Genomic DNA, 22088 nt, shown 5'->3' on the forward strand with positions numbered 1-22088 from the left:
CTAAAGCCAACACCTATGTATTCCATCAAGATGGGAAGAAATTGAGCTTGCAACCACTCAAAGAAGTGAACAACAATCCTAAGGTAACCAAAGTCAGTGGGTTTTTAACAGGCCATAATTTTGAACAAGAGAGCAAAGAAATGGGAATTATGTATGCGCTTGTTGCTAAAGAGATAGGAGCTGATCAACTGCTGAAATTTAATGAGTTTCCGAAAGAAATTCAGCACATATTAATGGAATTCCAAGAGCTAGTTGGTGATGAATTACCACAAGGTTTACCACCAATGAGGAGTATTCAACATGCTATTGATTTGGTGCCTGGAGCAGCATTACCTAACCTTCCTGCATATCGGATGCCACCCACCCAACGAGCTGAAATTCAGAGGCAAGTAGAAGATCTAATTGCTAAAGGGTTAGTGCGTGAAAGCAAAAGTCCATGCGCAGTTCCAGCATTGTTAACACCAAAGAAAGATCAAACATGGAGGATGTGTGTGGACAGTCGTGCCATTAACAAGATTACAGTGAAATACCGGTTCCCTATCCCTCGATTAGAAGATATGCTTGACATGCTGGCAGGATCTAAGGTGTTCTCCAAAATTGATTTGAGAAGTGGGTACCATCAAATTCGCATGAGGAGCGGTGACGAATGGAAAACAGCTTTCAAAACTCCTAATGGCCTTTACGAGTGGTTAGTGATGCCATTTGGACTCTCCAATGCTCCAAGCACATTTATGCGAGTCATGACTGAGGTATTAAAACCTTTCTTAGGTTTATTTGTGGTGGTTTATTTTGATGACATATTAATATATAGTCAAACTTCTGAAGAGCACTTAATCCATTTGCGGCAAGTTCTGGAGGCCCTTCGGAAGGAACAACTTTATATAAATCTTAAAAAGTGTTCCTTCTTGAGCGACAAAGTTGTATTCCTAGGCTTTGTTGTTTCAACTAATGGCTTGCAAGCAGATCCTGAGAAGATAAGAGCTATTATGGAGTGGCCAGTGCCACAATCTGTGGGTGATGTTCGGAGTTTTCATGGATTGGTCTCGTTTTATAGGAGGTTCATCCGTGGTTTCAGCTCTATTATGAATCCGATCACTGAATGCTTGAAACAAAACAGCTTTGAATGGTCAAAGTCAGCACAAAGAGCTTTTGAACAAATAAAGGTATTGATGACAGAAGCTCCAGTACTTACTTTACCAGATTTTGAGAAGTTATTCACTATTGAATGCGATGCATCCCATGTTGGAATTGGGGCTGTTTTGAGTCAAGAAGGCAGACCCGTGGAGTTCTTTAGTGAGAAGTTGTCTGGTGCTAAATGTCGCTATTCTACCTATGACTTAGAATTTTACGCTTTGGTTCGGGCAATTCAACATTGGGAGCACTACCTCGCTTATAAAGAATTCGTGGTTTATTCTGATCATCAAGCTTTAAGGTACTTGAACTCTCAAAAGAAGTTGAATGCTCGACATGTCAAATGGAGTTCATATCTTCAAGAATTCAATTTTTCTCTCAACTACAAGACGGGTGAATCTAACAAAGTTGCGGATGCCTTGAGCCGAAGGAATCTATTATTAACAACGATGAGTACCCAAGTTATTGGCTTTGAGGAGTTAAAAGAACAATATGCTACGGATTCATATTTCAGCTCTATAGTATCTGAACTCCAAGGTCCAACAGGTTGGAAGATGTTACCATTTCGAATGCATGATGGGTATTTATTCAAAAGAAATTTGTTGTGTATTCCCGAGGGATCATTACGTGAACAAATCATTAGGGAGCTTCATGGCAATGGATTAGGAGGACATTTTGGAAGGGATAAAACATTGGCTATGGTGACTGATCGTTACTATTGGCCTGGGATGTACAAGGACGTTGATAGACTTGTCCGTAAGTGTCAAATCTGTCAGTTTGGCAAAGGAAGTTCACAAAATACGGGTTTATACACGCCCTTACCAGTTGCAGAAGCCCCTTGGGTTCATATTAGTATGGACTTTGTGTTAGGACTTCCGAAAACAGCCAGAGGACATGATAGTCTTTTTGTCGTGGTAGATCGCTTTTCCAAGATGGCACATTTCATTCCATGTGCTAGAACAGCAGATGCTACACATATAGCTGATTTATTCTTTAAAGAAGTGGTGAGACTACATGGTGTGCCAACATCTATCGTTTCAGATAGGGATGTTAAGTTTACTGGGCATTTTTGGAGGACTCTTTGGAGGAAGTTTGGAACTGATCTAAAGTATTCTAGCACTTGTCATCCGCAGACGGATGGTCAAACTGAAGTAGTAAATAGAAGTCTGGGTAATATGCTAAGGTGCCTTGTTGGAAGCAATGTCAAGACATGGGATTTGATCATTCCACAAGCTGAATTTGCATACAACAATTCTGTGAATCGATCAACAAAGAAGACACCATTTGAAGCTGCTTATGGACTTAAACCTCAACATGTTATTGACCTAGTTCCACTTCCACAAGAGATGAGGGTGAGTGATGAAGGAGAGGGTTTTGCAGATCACGTGAAAAGAGTGCATGAGGAAGTAAAGACAGCTATAAAGGCTAGTAATGAGTCATATGCAGCCGCTGCAAATCAACATCGGAGACTCAAAGATTTTGAAGAAGGTGATATGGTTTTGGTGCATTTAAGACGAGACAGATTCCCGAAAGGCACATACCATAAATTGAAGTCTAAAAAGTTTGGGCCATGCAAGGTGTTGAAGAAAATTAGTTCAAACGCCTACATGTTAGAGCTGCCCCCTGATCTCCAGATTAGCCCAATTTTCAATGTGTCTGACTTGTATTTATTTGAAGGATTTGATGAGGAACCAGTTTCAACAGAGGCACAAATCCAACAACTTCCAAAGGCTCACCCTGAAATTGTTGAAGATGTGTTGGATATCAAAGAGGTAAAGTCAAGGAGAGGTAACCAGTATAGGCGGTTCTTAGTGAAATGGTTGGGTAAGAACGCTACTGAGAGCACGTGGGTTCCTGAAGAAGAATTAAAGAGGATTGATCCAGAAATATATGCTGAAGTTGTTAAAGCTTTCTCACCAGAGTCGAGTTCTTTCCAACCCGGTGGAGTTGATGCAGGAGCATCAATCCTAGTCAAAAAGGGCTAAGTTTTAGATATTTTACTTTATTAAATTAATTGTTTTCCCCTCTTCATTAGGATTTGGTTTAAGTTTCTTGTTTTGTTTCTAAATTCCTTTATCAATTAGGTTTCCTTAGTAAACTAGGAATAGGAATTCTAGGCTGGTGTATTCTAGTATAAATAGGCTGTTAAGAGACTTTTGTATTCAGTTTTTAATCAATATAATTTCAGACTTTAGTCTAAAGAGTTTTCTTGGGAATTTAGCCCTAGAACTCAATTATCTTCGTTCCAGCTTCAATTCTACAGCTTTATCCTTCTATTCTCTGTATTTTGGGTACGTTTGGATCGCTGGACAGCTGCCTTTAGCCGCTGCCCTGCATCACATTGGCCTCCAGGAAAACAGGTTGTGTTCCTTTCATCAATACCCATGTAGTTTCATTAGCAGGATAATTGATCCCGATTTACAAAGAACGGGCAGGAGGCATTTAGGGAAATTGGTTGGCAAAGAGCCAAGACTGATTTATTGTTCCAATTGGCTCTTGAACTTTCCATCCCAAATAAATATGGCTTTGTAATAAATAAAAAAAACATTCATAGATAATTGGCATGAGGCATCATATGGGAACTAGTAGCCATATACATAAAGCATTCAGATGTCTTAAAAGAAACTCATAGAAGTTATAAACAACTAGTGAAACAGAAAGGAGTTTCATAGCCTCCTCCACAGAGAACGATAGAAGTTAGGCAGTAGCAGTAGCAGTAGGAGTAGCAGTACTAGTAGCAGTAGCAGTAGCAGTAGCAGTAGCACTATCAGAAGCAGTAGCAGTAGCAATAGCAGTAGCACCGGTGCTGCTGGTATCATCAATGCGGGAGGCAGCAGCGGCATGCTTCTCTACTTTGGTCCGTAACTTGTCTTTCTTGGCACCCACAACCTTGTCCACTACCTTGCCTTCCTTGAGGAAGAGGAAGGTAGGCACTGCATCCACACCCCACTTTTCAGAAATAGTCTTCAGTTCATCCACGTCCACCTTCAGGAACGTTACTTTTGGGTTCTTCTTAGCCAACTCCACCAAGATTGGGGCGATCAACTGGCAGGGTCCATAAAACCAAGCCGTGAAATCCACCACCAGCTATTAAATTAAAGACATCAAATTAATGCATTAGTTAATCAAAGTATAAAACCAATTCCACAACCAAAATATTAAAGGATGGAGGACACAACCGTATACCTAGGTTTTTTAGCCATTTGCAAATTACAAAACCCCTATGTAGAGTCAAACAAAATTAATTCTATTTGAAATGTAAGCGCTGGAATACACCCAATTCTTGCTCTTGATTTCAAAATTTGGAACTAATTTCTAAGCACAAACAATTTCAATACGGTGAACAAGAAAATAAAGAAAATTCCCATTGAAGCTAATCACAAAATATAAAGGGAATATTGTAAGACAATCTTGTCTTAGCCACGAAATTAGGTCTTCTAATCATATGAGGAGTCGGAGAGTTTGTATTGATCAAGAAGTACTGCTCAAACATATCTGCAGCTCTAGTCTAAGTGCAATTTGATTAGAATACTAGAGCTTTGAGGGTTCATAGTCCTATATGGATTAAAATAACCTCCTAATGCAATCCGATTTGCTTAAGTGTTTCTTGATGGGCAAGACACTTGAGTAAGGTTAACTTTCTTTCTTTTTTTCCCTCTTTTTTTTTTTTAAATCATTATTTTTAGTTATAGTAAATTGATGGAAATGCCCTTAAACTTATAGAGACTAAAATTAAATGTTTTGTAAGTGAAGAAAACAGAGTGCAAAAAGATATAGAAGTGTGATTGGAGATTTGAAAATTGAAATACCAGTTTCTTGTTTTCGTTTCCCTTATGGAGCTGCTCTTCCCATGCCTCAGTAGTGTGGCAGTCGATGACTTGATTTTCTTCAGCCATTTTTTCTTTGCTTTCTCTCTCTCAAAGGATTGTGATATTCTCAAGCAAGCTAGGTTATTACAAGTTGTTTTTGTTTTTGTTTTGTTTTGTTTTTTGTTTTGTTTTTTTTTTTGCGACGAAAGTAATGGGCTCAGCCGCAGTATATATATAGCCCACAGTCGACCTTAACCAAGAGGTCAGATTTTTAATGTTTATTGCGGAAATGCAATTGCCATTAGGTGGCCGAGGCATTCATATTATGTGACGCATGCCATATATCCGTGGAACATGAATTGATTTTGTCCAATCTTCTGCAGCCTCTCTTCTGTTTTCTTCTTCATATTTTTTTCTTTTCTTTTTTAGCTTTTCAATAACTCCTTTCTGCCCAATAACTTATTGGGAGTTATTCTACCCCTTCGAATATATATATATATATTTATATATTAAACTAATTCCAAGTACTTGTAATTGAATATTGGATTTTTCATAGAGACGATTCCCTCTGATTATGATAATAAATGAAAAGAGACTCTGACAGTGAGGGGTGGTGTTTACATAGAGACGATTCCCTTTGGTTATGGTAATGAATTGATTATGATAATGAATGAAAAGAGACTCTGACAGTGAGAGGTGGTGTTACATAGAGACGATTCCCTCTGATTATAAGATTGGATTTTTCTTCCTCTTTTTACTGAGAGACTTGGTTGATTCCCTCTGGTTATTCTTACCCTGTCTTGTGGTTTGCTTGATGCGTTTATTCTTGTTGGTGATTCTTTTATCTTTGTCTTTCAATCAATTTTCACTTATTAACAAACAAAAAAAACTAGATTTTGTGGAAATGGGAAATGATTCTTTGTCGAGCCCTGAAAAGAAAGGGAAGTTGCAGGATTGAGTTGAACTCTTTGGAGTTGGAAATTATTGTTGATTATTAAGGAGTGTCAACTATTGCTGAGACAATTATTATTTACTTATTTGGGGCTATAAGTGATTATTTTGAAATTTTTGAAAGCTCAACCTGTTTGGTAAAAGATAATAAAATCACTTATTTTGAATAATTGTTGCGAGAGAAAGCAATTAGGGAAATTAGGTGATGAGATGTTTTCATTTTTTGATTATGCTATAATCAGTTCTGAAGATGCGCTGGGTTTAATGAAACTTTCAAAATTCCAAAAATAATCCTGTCTTTTTTATTTTTTTACCAACCGCACTTCTAATAAAAAGTTTACCAAACTCTAAAATGCTTTCTTTTACAGCTGATTTATCTCACAGCAAATCTGATAGTGATTATTTTTACAACACAACAATGCCAAACTGGCCCTAAATCTGAGGAGAGAGAATGGCTTGACTTATGAAATTTTAGTATAAAGTATACATTGACTTATTGAGGTATCAATATTGGTATAAATTGTATCTTATACTAAAACTGAAATTTTATATTTTGATTTGTTGGGAATTTGATTTTCTAGTATTTTTAATTGAATCCAAATTGGGAGTACTTTCTTATTTACATTGTAAACTTAAGGGGGTGTATTCAATTGAGATTTTAATAGATTATTTTGAAGTTAAAAGTCCAGTGGTATCCAATTAGGATTTTTAAGTAATCAATAAAAATCTGGTGGTATTCAATTAAGATTTTTAAATAATCTATCCAAGTCTTGTGGTATTCAATTAGGACTTTTAAAAGATAAGAAAAAGTACGGTGGTATTAAAAAACTTACTGATTTTGAGGTATTTCGTTAAATGGTGTATTGTATGAGACTTTTGAATGTGTGATATAAATACCAAACTCCATAAAAAATCCCACCCTCCTATGCCTGATTCTCACGTTTTTTTGTTTTCGGGAAGATGAACAAATAAAGATGAACAAGGTACTCATGTCTTTACAAGGGCTTGGTCTAACCAGACTCGATCCTTCTATATTAGTGGATAGACTCAGATATCTATCTTTGTTTTCTTTGCTTTCTCTAGTCTATATTGTTTTCTTTTTCTCCTGGCTATTTGGTTGTAGGAGGTGTTTCCCACCTTTCTTTTGGCTTCATGTCTACACTGTTTGTTTGATTTCATCTTATGGATAATCTCTTTGCCCAATTAAAAAAAAAGAGACTCATATGGCTTACGATATCTAAACAATAATTTCAGATACGTTGCTTTCAATAGTTGTTCATATTATGCAATATGCGTGCAATTTTCTCAATAGATTTTCAGCTCATTTATTTCCTTTGATTTATTTGTCTTTCTTTAGTCAATTTGTGGAATCAATTTGAGTGACAAGTGTTTTGTACTAGTATCATGTCATAGCTGGATCATTTTGAGTTGTTTTCAGTCCGTCCAGTTTCTTATTTGAATTGATTCAATTACCTTGTTTGTTGTAATATTTATAAATTCAAGATTTTTCCTTATTGTAGCTTGTTCCTATGTCAATTCTCAGTTCCAGACCAAGTTCTCTATCCAAAACTTAATAGTTGTATGGTTTTAGTTTAGTGACAGTTATGTTTGAATTTTGGGACCACTATGGTTTTAGCTCTAGAACAGGATGATTTGAAGAAAGCATACATGATAGATAATAATGATAACTTGAGCTAAGATCAGTATAACTTCAACTTTCTGCTTCTTTAAAGGCTTGGCATCCTTTAACTAATGGATGAAAGATGGCTAACCCAAATCCAATCCACACTTCGGTGAAATCTACTTTGGAGAATACAAGAAAGTCCAACATATGAATTAAAATCATAAGTAAAATATTGTAATTACAATCTATTAAAATCATAAGAAAAATCATGTAATTACAAATCATGGTGAAATCTATTACATTAAAATCATGTAATTAAAATCTATTAAAATCTCAATTGAATACACCCATGTAAGTAAATGGAGTAATATAAAAATAAATTAAGGGGGGTGTATTCAATTGAGATTTTAATGGATTGTTTTGAAGTTAAAAAATCTAGTGGTATCCAATTAGGATTTTTAAGTCATCAATAAAAATCTGGTGGTATTCAATTAAGATTTTTAAATAATCTATTCAAGTCTTGTGGTATTCAATTAGGACTTTTAAAAAATAAGAAAAAGTACAGTGGTATTAAAAAACTTACTGATTTTGAGGTATTTCGTTAAATAGTGTATTGTATGAGACTTTTGAATGAGTGATATAAATATCAAACCTCATAAAAAATCCCACTCTCCTATGCTTGATTCTCACATTTTTTGTTTTTGGGGAAGATGAACAAATGAAGATAAACAAGGTACTCATGTCTTTACAAGGGCTTGGTTTAACCAGACTCGATCCTTCTGTATTAGTGGATAGACTTAGATAGCTATCTTTGTTTTCTTTGATTTTTCTAGTCTATCTTGTTTTCTTTTTCTCCTAGCTGTTTGGTTGCAGGAGGTGTTTCCCACCTTTCTTTTGGCTTCATGTCTATACTGTTTGTTTGCTTTCATCTTATGGATAATCTCTTTGCCCAATAAAAAAATAGACTCATATGGCTTACGATATCTAAACAATAATTTCATATATGTTGCTTTCAATAGTTGTTCTTATGTAATATGCTTGCATATTTCTCAATAGATTTTCAGCTCGTTTATTTCCTTTGATTTATTTGTCTTTCTTTAGTCAATTTGTGGAATCAATTTGAGTGACAAGTGTTCTGTACTAGTATCATGTCATAGCTAGACCATTTTGAGTTGTTTTCAGTTGTCCAGTTTCTTTCAATTACCTTGTTTGTTGAAATATTTATAAATTCAATTAATTCAGGATTTTTCCTTGTTGTAGCTTGTTCCTATGTCAATTCTCTGCTCTAGACCAAGTTCTCTATCCAAAACTTAATAGCTTTATGGTTTTAGTTTAACGACAATTATGTTTGAATTTTGGGACCACTATGGTTTTAGCTCTAGAACAGGATGATTTGAAGAAAGCCATACATGACAGATAATAATGATAACTTGAGCTAAGAATGGTGTTACTTCAACTTTCTGCTTCTTTAAAGGCTTGGCATCCTTTAACTAATGGATGAAAGATGGCTAACCCAAATCCAATCCACACTTCGTTGAAATCTACTTTGGAGAATACAAGAAAGTCCTACATATGAATTAAAATCATAAGTAAAATATTGTAATTACAAATCATGCTGAAATCTATTACATTAAAATCATGTAATTACAATATATTAAAATCTCAATTGAATACACCCATGTAAAGTAAAAACACAAGACATTTGTGATTAAAAGCCTTTGTATAATGTACCTGGTCTAACTGTTTACACTACCAAGTAGGGAAATTAATGCATGTGTCCCCAGTTCACGTGGGCTTGTTTGGTGGAAGAAAAAGATATAATAGGACTAGATGAATAAGTAAGTAACCAAAATCCTAACTAAGTAAGGACTCGTTAATAATGTGCTGAGTTAGCTTGAGAGAGAAAGGACTTCGCCTTAGCCAATTGGTGGTGGTGGTCTCCCACAAATCATAATATATCTTCCTCCTAAGGAATGAAAGTATATTCCTTATACCTGAAAAATAAAATCAAAAGCAGAACCGGATTTTGTTTCTAAATTTTGAGATAATGAAAAATCATTGATCAAAGACTACTGGAATTGCATATTTCGACCCAAAAAAAGAAAGAAAAAGGAATTGCGTATGATATGAACTCATTAACTCATTAATCATGAATTACTACTAGTTCAATGAAGTTGGTTGGTATTGGTCCTTCTCCTTGGACAAGACTTTTGTGTTACAATCCCAATTCCCAAGTGAAGGACATTAGAGCATTTACAATTATGCTCTTTATTTTTTAGTTAAAATTTAGTTAAAAATATATATAATCTATTTTAGGAGCTCTCTATAAAATTTTAAATTCAATAATATACTCTCTAGTTTAAAGACTCATAAATGCTATAACTATTTTCTAATTGGTCCATCTCTATAAAAAAAATATAAAAAATAGTTAGCCTTAATTAAAAGTTTAAAATACTCATAAAATAAAGCAACATTAAATTATAAGAAACCATTAGGAGTCCTTTCTCTCTCATCATATTTATAAGCTCCTAGAGATCTTTCTATTTTAGGAGGTGGATAATGAGCATAGTTGAAGTAGTATTTTTTCAAATTCTCCCTAAAATTTGTCTAAGGATGTGGTTTAGAGAGCCCATTATAGATGCTCTTATTAGGCATTGTAACAACATCTTCAACTATGCTCCCTATATAGCTCCTAAAATAGGGAGACCTTTAGGAGCTCCTAAATCTGAAGAGAGAGAATGACTTAACTTATGAGATTTTAGAATAAAGTATACATTGACTTATTGAGGTATCAATATTGGTATAAATAGTATCATATACTAAAATTGGATTTTCATATTTTGATTTGTTGGGAATTTGATTTTCTAGTATTTTCAATTGAATCCAAATGGGGGGTACTTCCTTATTTACATTGTAAACTTAAGTAAATGTAGTAATATAAAACTAATTTAAAGTAAAAAGACAAGATATTTGTGATAAAAAAGCCTTTGTATAATATACTAGGTCTAACTGTTCACATTACCAAGTAGGGAAATTAATGCATGTGTCCCTAGTTCATGTGTGCTTGTTTAGTGGAAGAAAAAAATATAGTAGGACTAGATGAATGAGTAACTAACCAAAATCCTAACTAAATAAGGACTCGCAAATAATGTGCTAGTTAGCTTGAGAGAGAAAGGACATCGCCTTAGCCAATTGGTGGGTGGTGGTCTCCCACAAATCCCCATCCTCGCCATTGCATTTGCATAATAATGTATGGGATCAAATTTTAATTCAAAGTGAAAGACTAAAGAGAATTTTCTTTTTTAGAAGTAAGGGATCAAATTTTAATTTTAATTGCCTTTATTGTACAAAAGGAAGATACGTAACATTTGACCAAGTTCTATTTTATTATACTCTTTTGGGCTTTAATCTAGGGAGTTGATTTCCCCACTCTCATTTTCTCCACTTACACTCCATTTTGCTTTTTAATACTTTTTAATAAATTTTGTTCTTTCTCTTTCCTATTCTATCCTTACCCCACATTAATTTCTTTTTTACTTCACTTTTAAATTGTTTCTTTTTCTTTATAATTAATTTTCTAACTTACACTCCATTTTCAGTATTAAAGGGAAAAAAAACTTAATTTCTTACTCGATTAAGAATTTTTTTTATACTGAAAATGGAGTGCAAGTTGAAAAATTAAGTATAAAGAAAAAGGTCTAATATAAAAGTGAAGTAAAAAGAAATTAATGTAGGGTGAGGGTAGAATAGGAAAGAGAAGGAACAAAATTGATTAAAAAGTATTAAAAAGTAAAAAGAAGTGTAAGTGGAGAAAAAGGGAGTGGGGAAATCATATCCTTTTATGTATTTGGAAAATATGTTCTCTTTGAGCCTTTGTTCGGCTCATTTCGACTTTTCTCAATAAACGACAAAATCTAACGTTCCATCAACATATGGGCATGCGTCATGTCACATAATATGAATGCCTCAGCCACCTAATGGCAATGGCATTTCTGCAATAAACATTAAACATCTGACCTCTTGGTTAAGGTCGACTGTGGGCTGTATATATAAGCCACGGCTGAGCCTTATTACATTCGTCGCAAAAACAAAAACAAAAACAAAAACAAAAACAACTTGTAATAACCTAGCTTGCTTGAGAATATCACAATCCTGAGAGAGAGAGAGAGAGAGAGAGAGAGAGAGAGAGAGAGAGAGCAAAGAAAAAATGGCTGAAGAAAATCAAGTCATCCACTGCAACACTACTGAGGCGTGGGAAGAGCAGCTCCATAAGGGAAACGAGAACAAGAAACTGGTATTTCAATTTTCAAATCTCCAATCACACTTCTATATCTTTTTGCACTCTTTTTTCTTCGCTTACAAAAAATTCAATTTTAGTCTCCGTAAGTTTAAGGGCATTTCCATCAATTCACTATAACTAAAAGGGTTTTTCGCAGCTATGGTCCCTCAACTATACCCGTAATTGCATTTGGGTCACTGAACTCAATTATTAGTTGCAGAGGTCACTCAACTATGTGTTTTGTTGCACCGTTAGTCCCTACTGTCAAGTCTCTCTAACGGAAGGGACTAATGGTGCAACACAACACCTAATTGAGTGACCTCTATAACTATTTTTTGGAGTTAAATGATCAAAATGTAACTCTGAGTGTAGTTGAGGGATCATTGCTACAAATAATCCAAACTGAAAAGTCACATTTGCCCATCAATAATTGGATAGATCTTGCCACGTCATCATTTTAAACGGAAAAAACTAACGGACTTGAGGGAAGGACTGCTGGTGCAACGAAGCACATAGTTGAGTGACCTCTGCAACTAATAATTGAGTTCAGTGACCCAAATGCAATTACGGATATAGTTGAGGACCATAGCTGCGAAAAATCCTAACTAAAAATAATGATTTAAAAAAAAAAAAAAAAAAGAAAGTTAACCTCACTCAAGTGTCTTGCCCATCAAGAAACACTTAAGCAAACCGAATTGCATTAGGATACGTTGTTTTAATCCATATGAGACTACGAACCCTCAAAGCTATGGTATTCTGATCAAATTGCACTTAGACAATAGATGTAGATATGTTTGAGCAGTACTTCTTGATCAATACAAACTCCTCGACTCCTCATGTGATTAGAAGACCTCATTTCGTGGCTAAGACAAGATATTGTCTTACAATATTCCCTTTGTATTCTGTGATCTGCTTCAATGGGGAATTTTTTATTTTCTTGTTCACCGTATTGAAATTGTTTGTGTCTAGAAATTTAGTTCCAAATTTTGAAATCAAGAGCAAGAATTGGGTGCATTCCAGCGCTTACATTTCAAAATAGAAATAATTTTGTCCGACTCTAGATAGGGGTTTGTAATTTGCAAATGGCTTAAAAACCTAGGTGTACGGTTGTGTCCTCCATCCCTTTAACATTTTGGTTGTGGAATTGGTTTTATACTTTGATTAACTAATACATTAATTTGATGTCTTTAATTTAATAGCTGGTGGTGGATTTCACGGCTTGGTCTTATGGACCTTGCGAGTTGATCGCCCCAATCTTGGCGGAGTTGGCTAAGAAGAACCCAGAAGTAACGTTCCTAAAGGTGTACGTGGATGAACTGAATACTGTTTCTGAAAAGTGGGGTGTGGATGCAGTGCCTACCTTCCTCTTCCTTAAGGAAGGCAAGGTGGTGGACAAGATTGTGGGTGCCAAGAAAGACGAGTTACGGACCAAAGTAGGGAAGCATGCCGCTGTTGCCTCCCCCACTGATGATTCCTGCCGCACCAGTGATACCTGCCCCAGCGGTGCTACTGCTATTGCTACTGCTACTTCTTCTGAGAGTGCTACTGCTACTTGTACTGCTACTGCTACTTCTACTGCTACTTCTACAGATACTGCCTAACTTCTGTCATTCTCTGTGGAGGAGACCATGAACCTCCTTTCTGTTTCACTAGTTGTTTATAACTTTTATGCGTTTCTTTTAAGACATCTGAATGCTTTATGTATATGGCTACTAGTTCCCATATGAATATGATGCCTCATGCCAATTATCTATGAATGTTTTTTTTTTAAATAATTACAATGCCATATTTATTTGGGATGGAACGTTCAAGAGCCAATTGGAACAATAAGATTATGCATTGAAATATATTTTGGAATGACAGTCAAAACCGGAGCCAATCCAATCAAACCTCGAGGCAAAAGCACTTGCCTTTACTTAACAATACTTCTAAAAGCCTCCTTGAGGCAAAAGCACTTACCTCTACTTAACAAACTACTATACACAAACACTCTGTGAATCGAGGGCATGGTCAAAAAGTTGACGGCCAGGTTGTCATTACAAGTGGACTGCTTACATATGTATAAAACGAAGTTGTAGCGTACAAAAATGAAAAATAAAACTAGTACAGATACAGATACAGATACAGAAATTGCTAATCCTGGAATTTCATATTAGGAAAAGGACACTCAGGAGGAATAGAAATTGTACGACAAAAGCTTGTTATTTATTTATTGCTGTGTGAGCTCCAATTATAGCACTGAGACTGAGACATATTGATCAGAATTTCTTGAAGAGAGAGATCTTGGAGGTTTTCTGGCCACTTCCCAGCCAATGTTGCATATGAACTCCAATGGATCCAAATACAAGCTGCTCCTGCCATGCAAGCCCACCACCTTGCCCTCTGTGGTAGTTGAAGTGAAAAATGTCCCAACTTCTTCCCCAAATGGACCATACTTGCCACTGCTGGTATAAAATGTCAAAGACTTTCTAATTTGAGGTCGCTCGTTTTTACTAATGCAACCATAATACCCAGATATACAAGTCAGCACTTCATGAGGATACTCCAATTTAATCTGCAAAACAAATTGAACAAGTAATAATTTGTTAGATGGACACATACAAATTGAGATTAAATTCGCTTGATCAAGATGTTAATTAAAGCATTTAATTTGTACTCGATGTGGGCCAGTTCCTCCATTGCCTCCATGCTTAAAGGACCAAATGAATTGACCGTTTCGATCATACTCAATCTGCACTGAGCAAATGCCCTCTGCTGCTCTTGTCAAATGAATCTGCCTAATCCCAGAACCCCACAAGCAACCTGGCCACCAACACAGAATTACCTATCCAATTAGCATATGTATAATCTTTGTATTATCTACTAATATATATATGCATGGAATTAGATTAAACTTAATTACCTCTTCAGCTTTTCCTCTGTTTGTCATTAGCAGCGTGTTAGACCAGTGAGGATTGTCTACCTCTGTGATGGCCCCTGCAGGCTCCTTTGGGATGATTGCAGTGCAATTATTAGGAGTATTTGTGACAGGTGGTGTCTGTGTCTCAGTCTCGACATTGACCTTCCCTTCTGTGGCATGCACCCCAAGAGCATCTAAGAAGAGACCATTCCTCCCGTGAATTCCAACAATCTTGCCTTCCTTAAGCTTGGTGGTGAAAGGGGTTCCTTGTTCTTCTCCATATGGCCCGTGCTTCTTCTTCGTCATGTGGAAAGTGAGGGACTTAATCACATTAGGCCCCATCATCATGGCAGCCCCAAATGTTCCTGTTATGTTCGTCAAGATTTCGTTCGGAAAATAAAAAACTATCTGCACATATCTAGTGTAAAACAAAACATTGCAAGTGAACGTTGATGCGCATTCAAATCAAATGAAAAAATCGCAAGTGAACGTTCTTGACAATGGTACTCTTGACGATTTCTTAGCCATCAAGTATTATGTTTCCAGACACTTTTTAGCCATCACTAAAGGGTGTTTTTCTCGTAGATGTTAATTGGTCATAATAGTTGTGCTTTGATAGAAAATTGCAAAATCATAGAAGTCGAAGTATACACATCAGGAGTTATCCCACAGCTCTCCATCCTCCTCATCAGTTCCATCGCAACATAGCCGTAACTGGTTATGACTAGCAATTAACATATTCCACGTTACCAAACCCGGTTCAATCCCTTCTTTGCTCATCGCATCAAACAGTCTACGTGCTTCTTCACTCTCACCCTTGTGGCAATAACCAGATATAATTGCATTCCAACTCACCCCATCCCTATCATCCATGTTGTCAAAAAAACCTCCTTGCCCACTCCAAATTTCCACACTTTGCGTACACGGCTAATATTGAATTGTTCACATGAATACAACTAGTCAAATTACACCGAACGGCAATGGAATGTATCAATTTCGTGGCCTTGATATTGGAACAATTCTCACAGGCCTGCAATATCTTAGGGAACAAAAAGTAATCCGGCAAAACTCCATCTTTCATCATCGAGAAAAAAAGCTACCTCTTTCCACCTTTGGTCTCTAAGACGCGCACCAATCATGGCTGACCAAGTGTACAAATTTCTCTCACGCATTGCGTGAAACACCTTACGAGCATCATCCAAAAACCCACATTTGGCATGCTAAAATATGAATATGGTTTGAATGTATTAGGTTTTTCTTTATTCTTCTCCATAAAGAGGTATTTATAGGAGTTTACATATGAGGGTTTTACAAGGAATTAGATATAGTAAAGAATTATGAAAGTATCTCCTAATTGTACAATGATTTCTCACTTATATAAAAAATAGGAAAGTAAATCCCTTAATTAATCAAGGAAGTAAATCTGCTTGATTAATTAGGAGACTCACGTTAACACTCTTCCTCAAGTTGGTGCATATATGTCACGAATGCCCAACTTGGTAAGTGAGTCATGAAATACTCTTCCACACTCACAGCAAATGCAATATCTGATCTTGGAGGACGTATGAAGAGTAGAACCTTTGTTGGTGGTGATAGAAGAAGGAGTCTGGGTAGCTAGGTCAGCAGGATTGACTGCATGCTTTGTGAATCTGCAACAAGATGGAGAATCGTATGGGTTCTTGACATCGCAGTGGAAGTAAGATGTGATATGAGAAGGTGAGGAAGGTGATGTGAGAAATTTGATGTATGAATTGGATTTAAGAGGTATGTGTATAATATTTGATGGTATGTGTTTAGGGATTTGGATTTGAGGATTTAAGGACTTTAGATTTGAGGGATTTGGATTTGGGGAAAAAAAATGAGGAATTTGATTTAAGGTTTTGGATAAGAGGATATGAGGACTTTAGATTTGAGATAAGGGTTTAGAGACAAAAAAAAAAAAATGAGGAATTTGATTTAGGGTTTTGGATAAGAGGATTTAAGGACTTTAGATTTAAGATAAGGATTTAGAGACAAAACAACTTCTCTTCACTCCCCTTCTCCCCTTAAAGAGAAGGGGTCGTTAGAGTAAAGAAATAAGCGACATCTTCTTGAGAAAGAGAAACATAAGCGACATCTTCTTGAGAAAGAGAAACATAAGCGACATCTTCTTGAGAAAGAGAAACATATCATTTTCACTCCTCCTCCCCCCCTTGAATAGGAGGGGAGGAGAGCACTTAAATTCCAAGAAGAGCTCAAGCACAAGTCACAAGAGAACCTGGCTCTGATACCATGCTAAAATATGAATATGGTTTGAATGTATTAGGTTTTTCTTTATTCTTCTCAATAAGGAGGTATATATAGGAGTTTATATATGAGGGTTTTACAAGGAATTAGATATAGTAAAGAATTATGAAAATATCTCCTAATTGTACAATGATTTATCACTTATATAAAAAATAGGAAAGTAAATTTCCTTGATTAATTAGGAGACTCACGTCAACATGGCATACATGCTCACCAACTTAGTCTCAACAAATGGGTTTATTTCCTCAACTAAATCAATATGCTCATGGAGCTTCCGACCCAGCTGAATGGAATTGGTGTCAATACAAGATTGAAGTAAATTCATACAAGTAGTGGGTGGTACCTTAGACCCTTTTTGGGCAATAGAGTCAAGAACCGTGATGGCCTTGCTGAACTGGACATTCTTGTAGAGATAGTTTAAACGAGTGTCTGTGAATTTTGGGAGAGTTTTCCTAGAGAAAGAGATTATGGGTTTGGCGTGTCTTAGAGCAGCTCCACCGCTGCACAAGACCGGGCAAAAGGCCCCCCCACGCAGCCCGAAGGGCGTTTGGCGCAGAGAAGCGGCCGGGCAAGGGCTGGGTCCTACCAGCCCGGGTAGGCCCAAGGGCAACTTCAGCCCAAGGTTCAAAACGAGTTTTGTGACTTCACTCTGGCGTCACGCGGCGTCGGCGCAAGGTAAGTCAAATTTTTGTTACCGTTGGCACGTGAATTACACGCGCGGTAAAAATTTGACTTCCACGTCGTCGCGATGACATCACACTGACAGAATCCAACGAGCATTTGCCACGTGGCGCGACAGGGACTCTCCGATCGTTATTTTTCCAGAAATCCGACGGTCCGCATTTTTGGCTTAAAAAATTGCAAAAAAATTCAAAAACATTCTTGAAAAATTCTGAATTTTTTTTAAAATACCAAAAAATTCTGTATTTTTTCCCTATAAATACCTAACCATTTTATTTACTTCACACACCAAATCTTCATACAATTTCTTCTCCAATCCAATATTTTTTACTCTCCACTCACATTATTCACTTTCCACACCAATTCTCAATACAAACTCTTCTCCTTTCAATATTTTTTACTCTCCACTCACATTTTTCACTTTCCACACCAATTCTCCATACAAACTCTTCTCCTTCCAATATTGTTTACTCTCCATTCACATTTTTCTACTACTTTCCATTTGTATAAAAAAAACAAATGGCATCTTCTGTCGAAGTTGGAGGCTCGTGGTCAACTCATGAAGATGTTGTATTGTGTTAATCTTGGGTGAACGTTAGTAATGACCCTATCACGGGCAATGAGATGAAGTTCCATTATATGTGGAGCAAAATTCATGGAGAATTTTGTCAAAGATCAGGTTTCATTCGGACCGAAATGGCCTTATCTAGTAGATGGAAACTTCTGAATAAGGAGTTAGGGAAATGGAGAAATGCTTTGACAAAAGCAAGGGATAACATTCGAAGCGGTCAAAATCTATCCGATGAGGTAAATTATTTATAATTGCCATTTTAATCAATTTAATGTAACTTTTTTTTAATTGCATATTCTATTTCTTTTTCTTGCATAATCTTTTTTTTTTTTTTGCATTTCCAATTTGTCTATATTTTCTTGCATAATCAATTTTATTCTTGCATTTCAAAATAGTTTATATTTTCTTGCATAATATTTTTTTTTCTTGCACTTCCAATTATTTATTTTTAATAGATCATACAAGCACAAATGTGGTTCGGTGCCACGGGGCAAGGCAAAAAAAATTTCGTGCATTTTCAATATTGGGAAGTTGTGAAGGATTGTTCGAGATTCAGAATTATTCTCACCGGTCCGCTGGTTGTGATGAATGAGACGCCGCTCCATGATTCGCTATCAACCAATTCGCCATTGGACTCCCCAATGGAAACGAAGTCATCATTTGTGCCACGTCCCCCGAGACCTATTGGGAGAAAGGCGGCAAGGGCCAAGAGTAGGGGCACTTCGACCACTGAATATGTACAATTATTGGAGCAAATAGCTAAGAACACCTTACTAAGGATGGAGAGAGACTTGAAAAGAGATGAAATGGACGTGGCACGAGAGGAAGCATTTGTTATTCAACAACAAAAGGCACAAGAAAATGACATGGATGATAGAGAGATGAAAATAATGGCCATGGATACGAGTCATATGTCTCCCGAAACAAAGGCCTATTGGAAGCTAAGACGAAGGGATGTGATGAGAAGAAAACTTTTCCATGACGACGGACCTAGCAATACAGATTGGTTAAATGATGAAAACCATTAGGTTGTATTGAAACACCTTTGCCATATGTTGTATTGTTGTATTATCCTTTAATTTGTTGTATTGTTTCCTTTTTATTCAATAAAAAAAAACATAAATAAAATGACTATTTATTAAAAACATTTGAGCATCAAAACAAATATTAATTAAAAACAAACCTTAATTTATTGCAAACAACACACAAAACAAACCATACATAAAAGCATAATAATAATAAAAAGCATCATTCCAAAAAACACCAGACACAAAATAAAGCATAATTAAAAACAAAGCATAATTCCAAACAAAGCACTAATCTTTACTTCATCCATTGCGATTGCCTTTCATCTTCCACAAGTGCTCGACCAAGTCACCTTGACGTAACTCGTGAACATATGAAGATTGCATTTTTGATACCGATCAATCATGGGGTTGTTGAATTGACCATCCCGAAGTAACGGTTCGGGCTCCATTGGTAGTCCATTTGGTCCAATCGGCCTTTCATATATTCTTGTCAACGCTGTGTTCCTTGGATCGGGTTCAAACACCTCTAAAGCATCATAGTCATACTCATCCTCCACAATCATGTTGTGGAGGATGATGCAAGTCATCATAATACTCAGCACACCTCCTCATCTATTATCCGAGCAGCACCCTAATAATTGCCCAACGAGCTTGCAAGATACCGAAACACCTCTCCACGTCTTTCCTGTAACCTTCTTGAAAGGAAGCAAAGCTTCTTTCCTTCTCGGATTGGGGATTCGGAATTGTTTTCACGAATGTCGTCCACCTAGGATAAATTCCGTCGGCAAGGTAGAACGCACCAAAGTAAACAGAATTGTTGATTTGGTACGTGACACAGGGGGAATGACCTCGCAATACCTCATCGAACACCGGGGATTGACCAAGGACATTGAGGTCATTTTGAGATCCGGCAACCCCGAAGAAGGCATGCCAAACCCAACAGTTGAATGAAGCTACGGCCTCCAAAATTATACTTTTTTGGCCCTTCCGATTCCCGTACTCTCCTTGCCAAGCAGTAGGATAATTCTTCCACTGTTAGTGCATGCAATCGATGCTTCCAATCATTCCTGGGAAACCTCGAGCCTCACCTTTTTGTATAAGCCATTGCAGGTCCCTTGGCGTGGGTTTGCGAAGGTACTCCATCGTGTACAAATTTTCCACTGCATCACAGAATCTCACCAAGCACTCTAGGATAGTAGATTTTCCCATCCTTACAATCTCATCCACCTGCTCTGCAGATGCCCCATAAGCAAGCATCCGCAAAGCGGTGTAAGTTTTGCTCTGGGATAAGACCCAAAGCTCCAACAACATCATACTTTTGAATGAAGTATGTGTCGTAATTACAAATATCATGCATAATTTTTTGGAACAAATGTGGCTGCATTCTATATCTCTCTCGAAACTTAGAAGCAGGATATAACGAATTTGGGATAAAATAATCCTCCATAAGATTCTTACCCCGAGACTCTCTACGTCTGTCCACATTCGGGGCACGACGACGACGGTGTTGCCTTGATTGATCCATCATACACACCGCTGCTGCAAGCATTTGTTCCTCTTCTTCATCGGCGTCCCGATCTTCTTGAGCACGTCTGATGGGGAGATGGTATCTCAAACACGAACCTCCAACGAAACTACACCAACACTAGAAATATAGAACGAGCACTCACAATTTGCGGCTAAACTTAGCTGCGTTTTCTGAATAAATTCACTAATCCAATCTGACCAAATGGTCTACAAGAGAAAGGTTTAAATAACAACTAAATCCTAGGAATATAAGGAATTATAATTCTAGTACAATAAGGAAACCCAAAACAGAAGGAAAACATAAAAGGAAGTTAATCAGCAGTAGGAAAGGTCTCTTAATTTATTTTGGGATATAATCTTTAAGGTAATTAGGAGGTTTAACTGATCTCTTGGGCTTCCCTAGTTTGGCTTGGGATGCTCCTGCATCAGACTCCTCGGGTTGGAAAGGACTCGACCTCGAGTCAAAATCTGGAGTTTCATTCTCACCATAGTAAGCTTGTAAGTCAGCGACGTTGAATGCAGGCGAGACACCAATGTCATTCGGCAACTCAAGCACATAAGCATTTTGACCAGCCCTTTTCAATATTTTGTATGGTCCACTACCTCTATCATGCAATTTACCATATTTTCCACGAGGGAATCTCTCCTTTCTTAAGTTGATCCACACTAAATCCCCTTCTTGGAACTCCTTGTAACGCCTATGTTTATCAGCACTTTCTTTATACTTGGTGTTGCTCTCTTTAAGTCGAAGGCTAACACGTTCATGGACCTTCTTGACATGATCAACCATGTCATTGGCATCCCCACTAAAACGATTCTCTACTGGCAAAGGAATTAAGTCAATTGGACTAGAAGGGTTGCGACCATAGACAGCTTCAAATGGGCTCATTCCAATGGTTCTATTTTTTGACTGGTTATATGCAAATTCTGCCTGCGGTAGAACATCACTCCAGCCCATTTTATTGCTACTAACCAAAGACCTCAATAAGTTACCAAGGGTCCTATTGACAACCTCTGTCTGACCATCCGTTTGGGGATAATGTGCACTGCTAAATTGGAGCCGGGTCCCCATCTTACACCACAAAGTCCTCCAAAAATGTCCCACAAACTTGGTGTCTCTATCTGATGTAATTGTAGTGGGAATCCCATGCAATTTGACAATCTCCTGAAAATAAATATGGGCAATATTGCTAGCATCCATGGTTGTTTTACAAGGAACGAAATGGGCCATCTTCGAAAAGCGATCAACAACTACCATGACTGAATCAAATCCTTGTTTTGTCTTCGGAAGGCCAACAACGA

General features: G+C 36.9%; 3 protein-coding genes across 3 annotated transcripts; 1 reads left to right on the forward strand and 2 right to left on the reverse strand.

The window, feature by feature from the left end:
• Nucleotides 1-3663: 3663 nt before the first annotated feature.
• Nucleotides 3664-5148, reverse strand: LOC148919694 (thioredoxin H-type-like). The gene is made up of 2 exons (XM_089046182.1): nucleotides 4941-5148; nucleotides 3664-4218 (listed from the first exon to the last, which is right to left on the reverse strand). Exons 1-2 carry the CDS (start codon nucleotides 5025-5027, stop codon nucleotides 3829-3831), a joined length of 477 nt encoding a protein of 158 aa, XP_088902308.1. The 5' UTR covers nucleotides 5028-5148; the 3' UTR covers nucleotides 3664-3828.
• A 6457-nt stretch (nucleotides 5149-11605) lies between these two features.
• Nucleotides 11606-13547, forward strand: LOC103321398 (thioredoxin H-type-like). The gene is made up of 2 exons (XM_089046535.1): nucleotides 11606-11809; nucleotides 12994-13547. The coding sequence occupies exons 1-2, from the start codon at nucleotides 11723-11725 to the stop codon at nucleotides 13393-13395; spliced, it is 489 nt and encodes a 162-aa protein (XP_088902661.1). The 5' UTR covers nucleotides 11606-11722; the 3' UTR covers nucleotides 13396-13547.
• Nucleotides 13548-14208: 661 nt separating this feature from the next.
• On the reverse strand, nucleotides 14209-15201 carry LOC148919695 (jacalin-related lectin 3-like). Its single transcript, XM_089046537.1, has 3 exons — nucleotides 14697-15201; nucleotides 14451-14596; nucleotides 14209-14348 (listed from the first exon to the last, which is right to left on the reverse strand). The coding sequence occupies exons 1-2, from the start codon at nucleotides 15039-15041 to the stop codon at nucleotides 14558-14560; spliced, it is 384 nt and encodes a 127-aa protein (XP_088902663.1). The 5' UTR covers nucleotides 15042-15201; the 3' UTR covers nucleotides 14209-14348; nucleotides 14451-14557.
• Nucleotides 15202-22088: the final 6887 nt, after the last annotated feature.

The sequence above is a fragment of the Prunus mume genome, linkage group LG2 (genome assembly GCF_029339155.1).
Source record: "Prunus mume cultivar Tortuosa linkage group LG2, ASM2933915v1, whole genome shotgun sequence".
NCBI lineage: Eukaryota > Viridiplantae > Streptophyta > Magnoliopsida > Rosales > Rosaceae > Prunus > Prunus mume.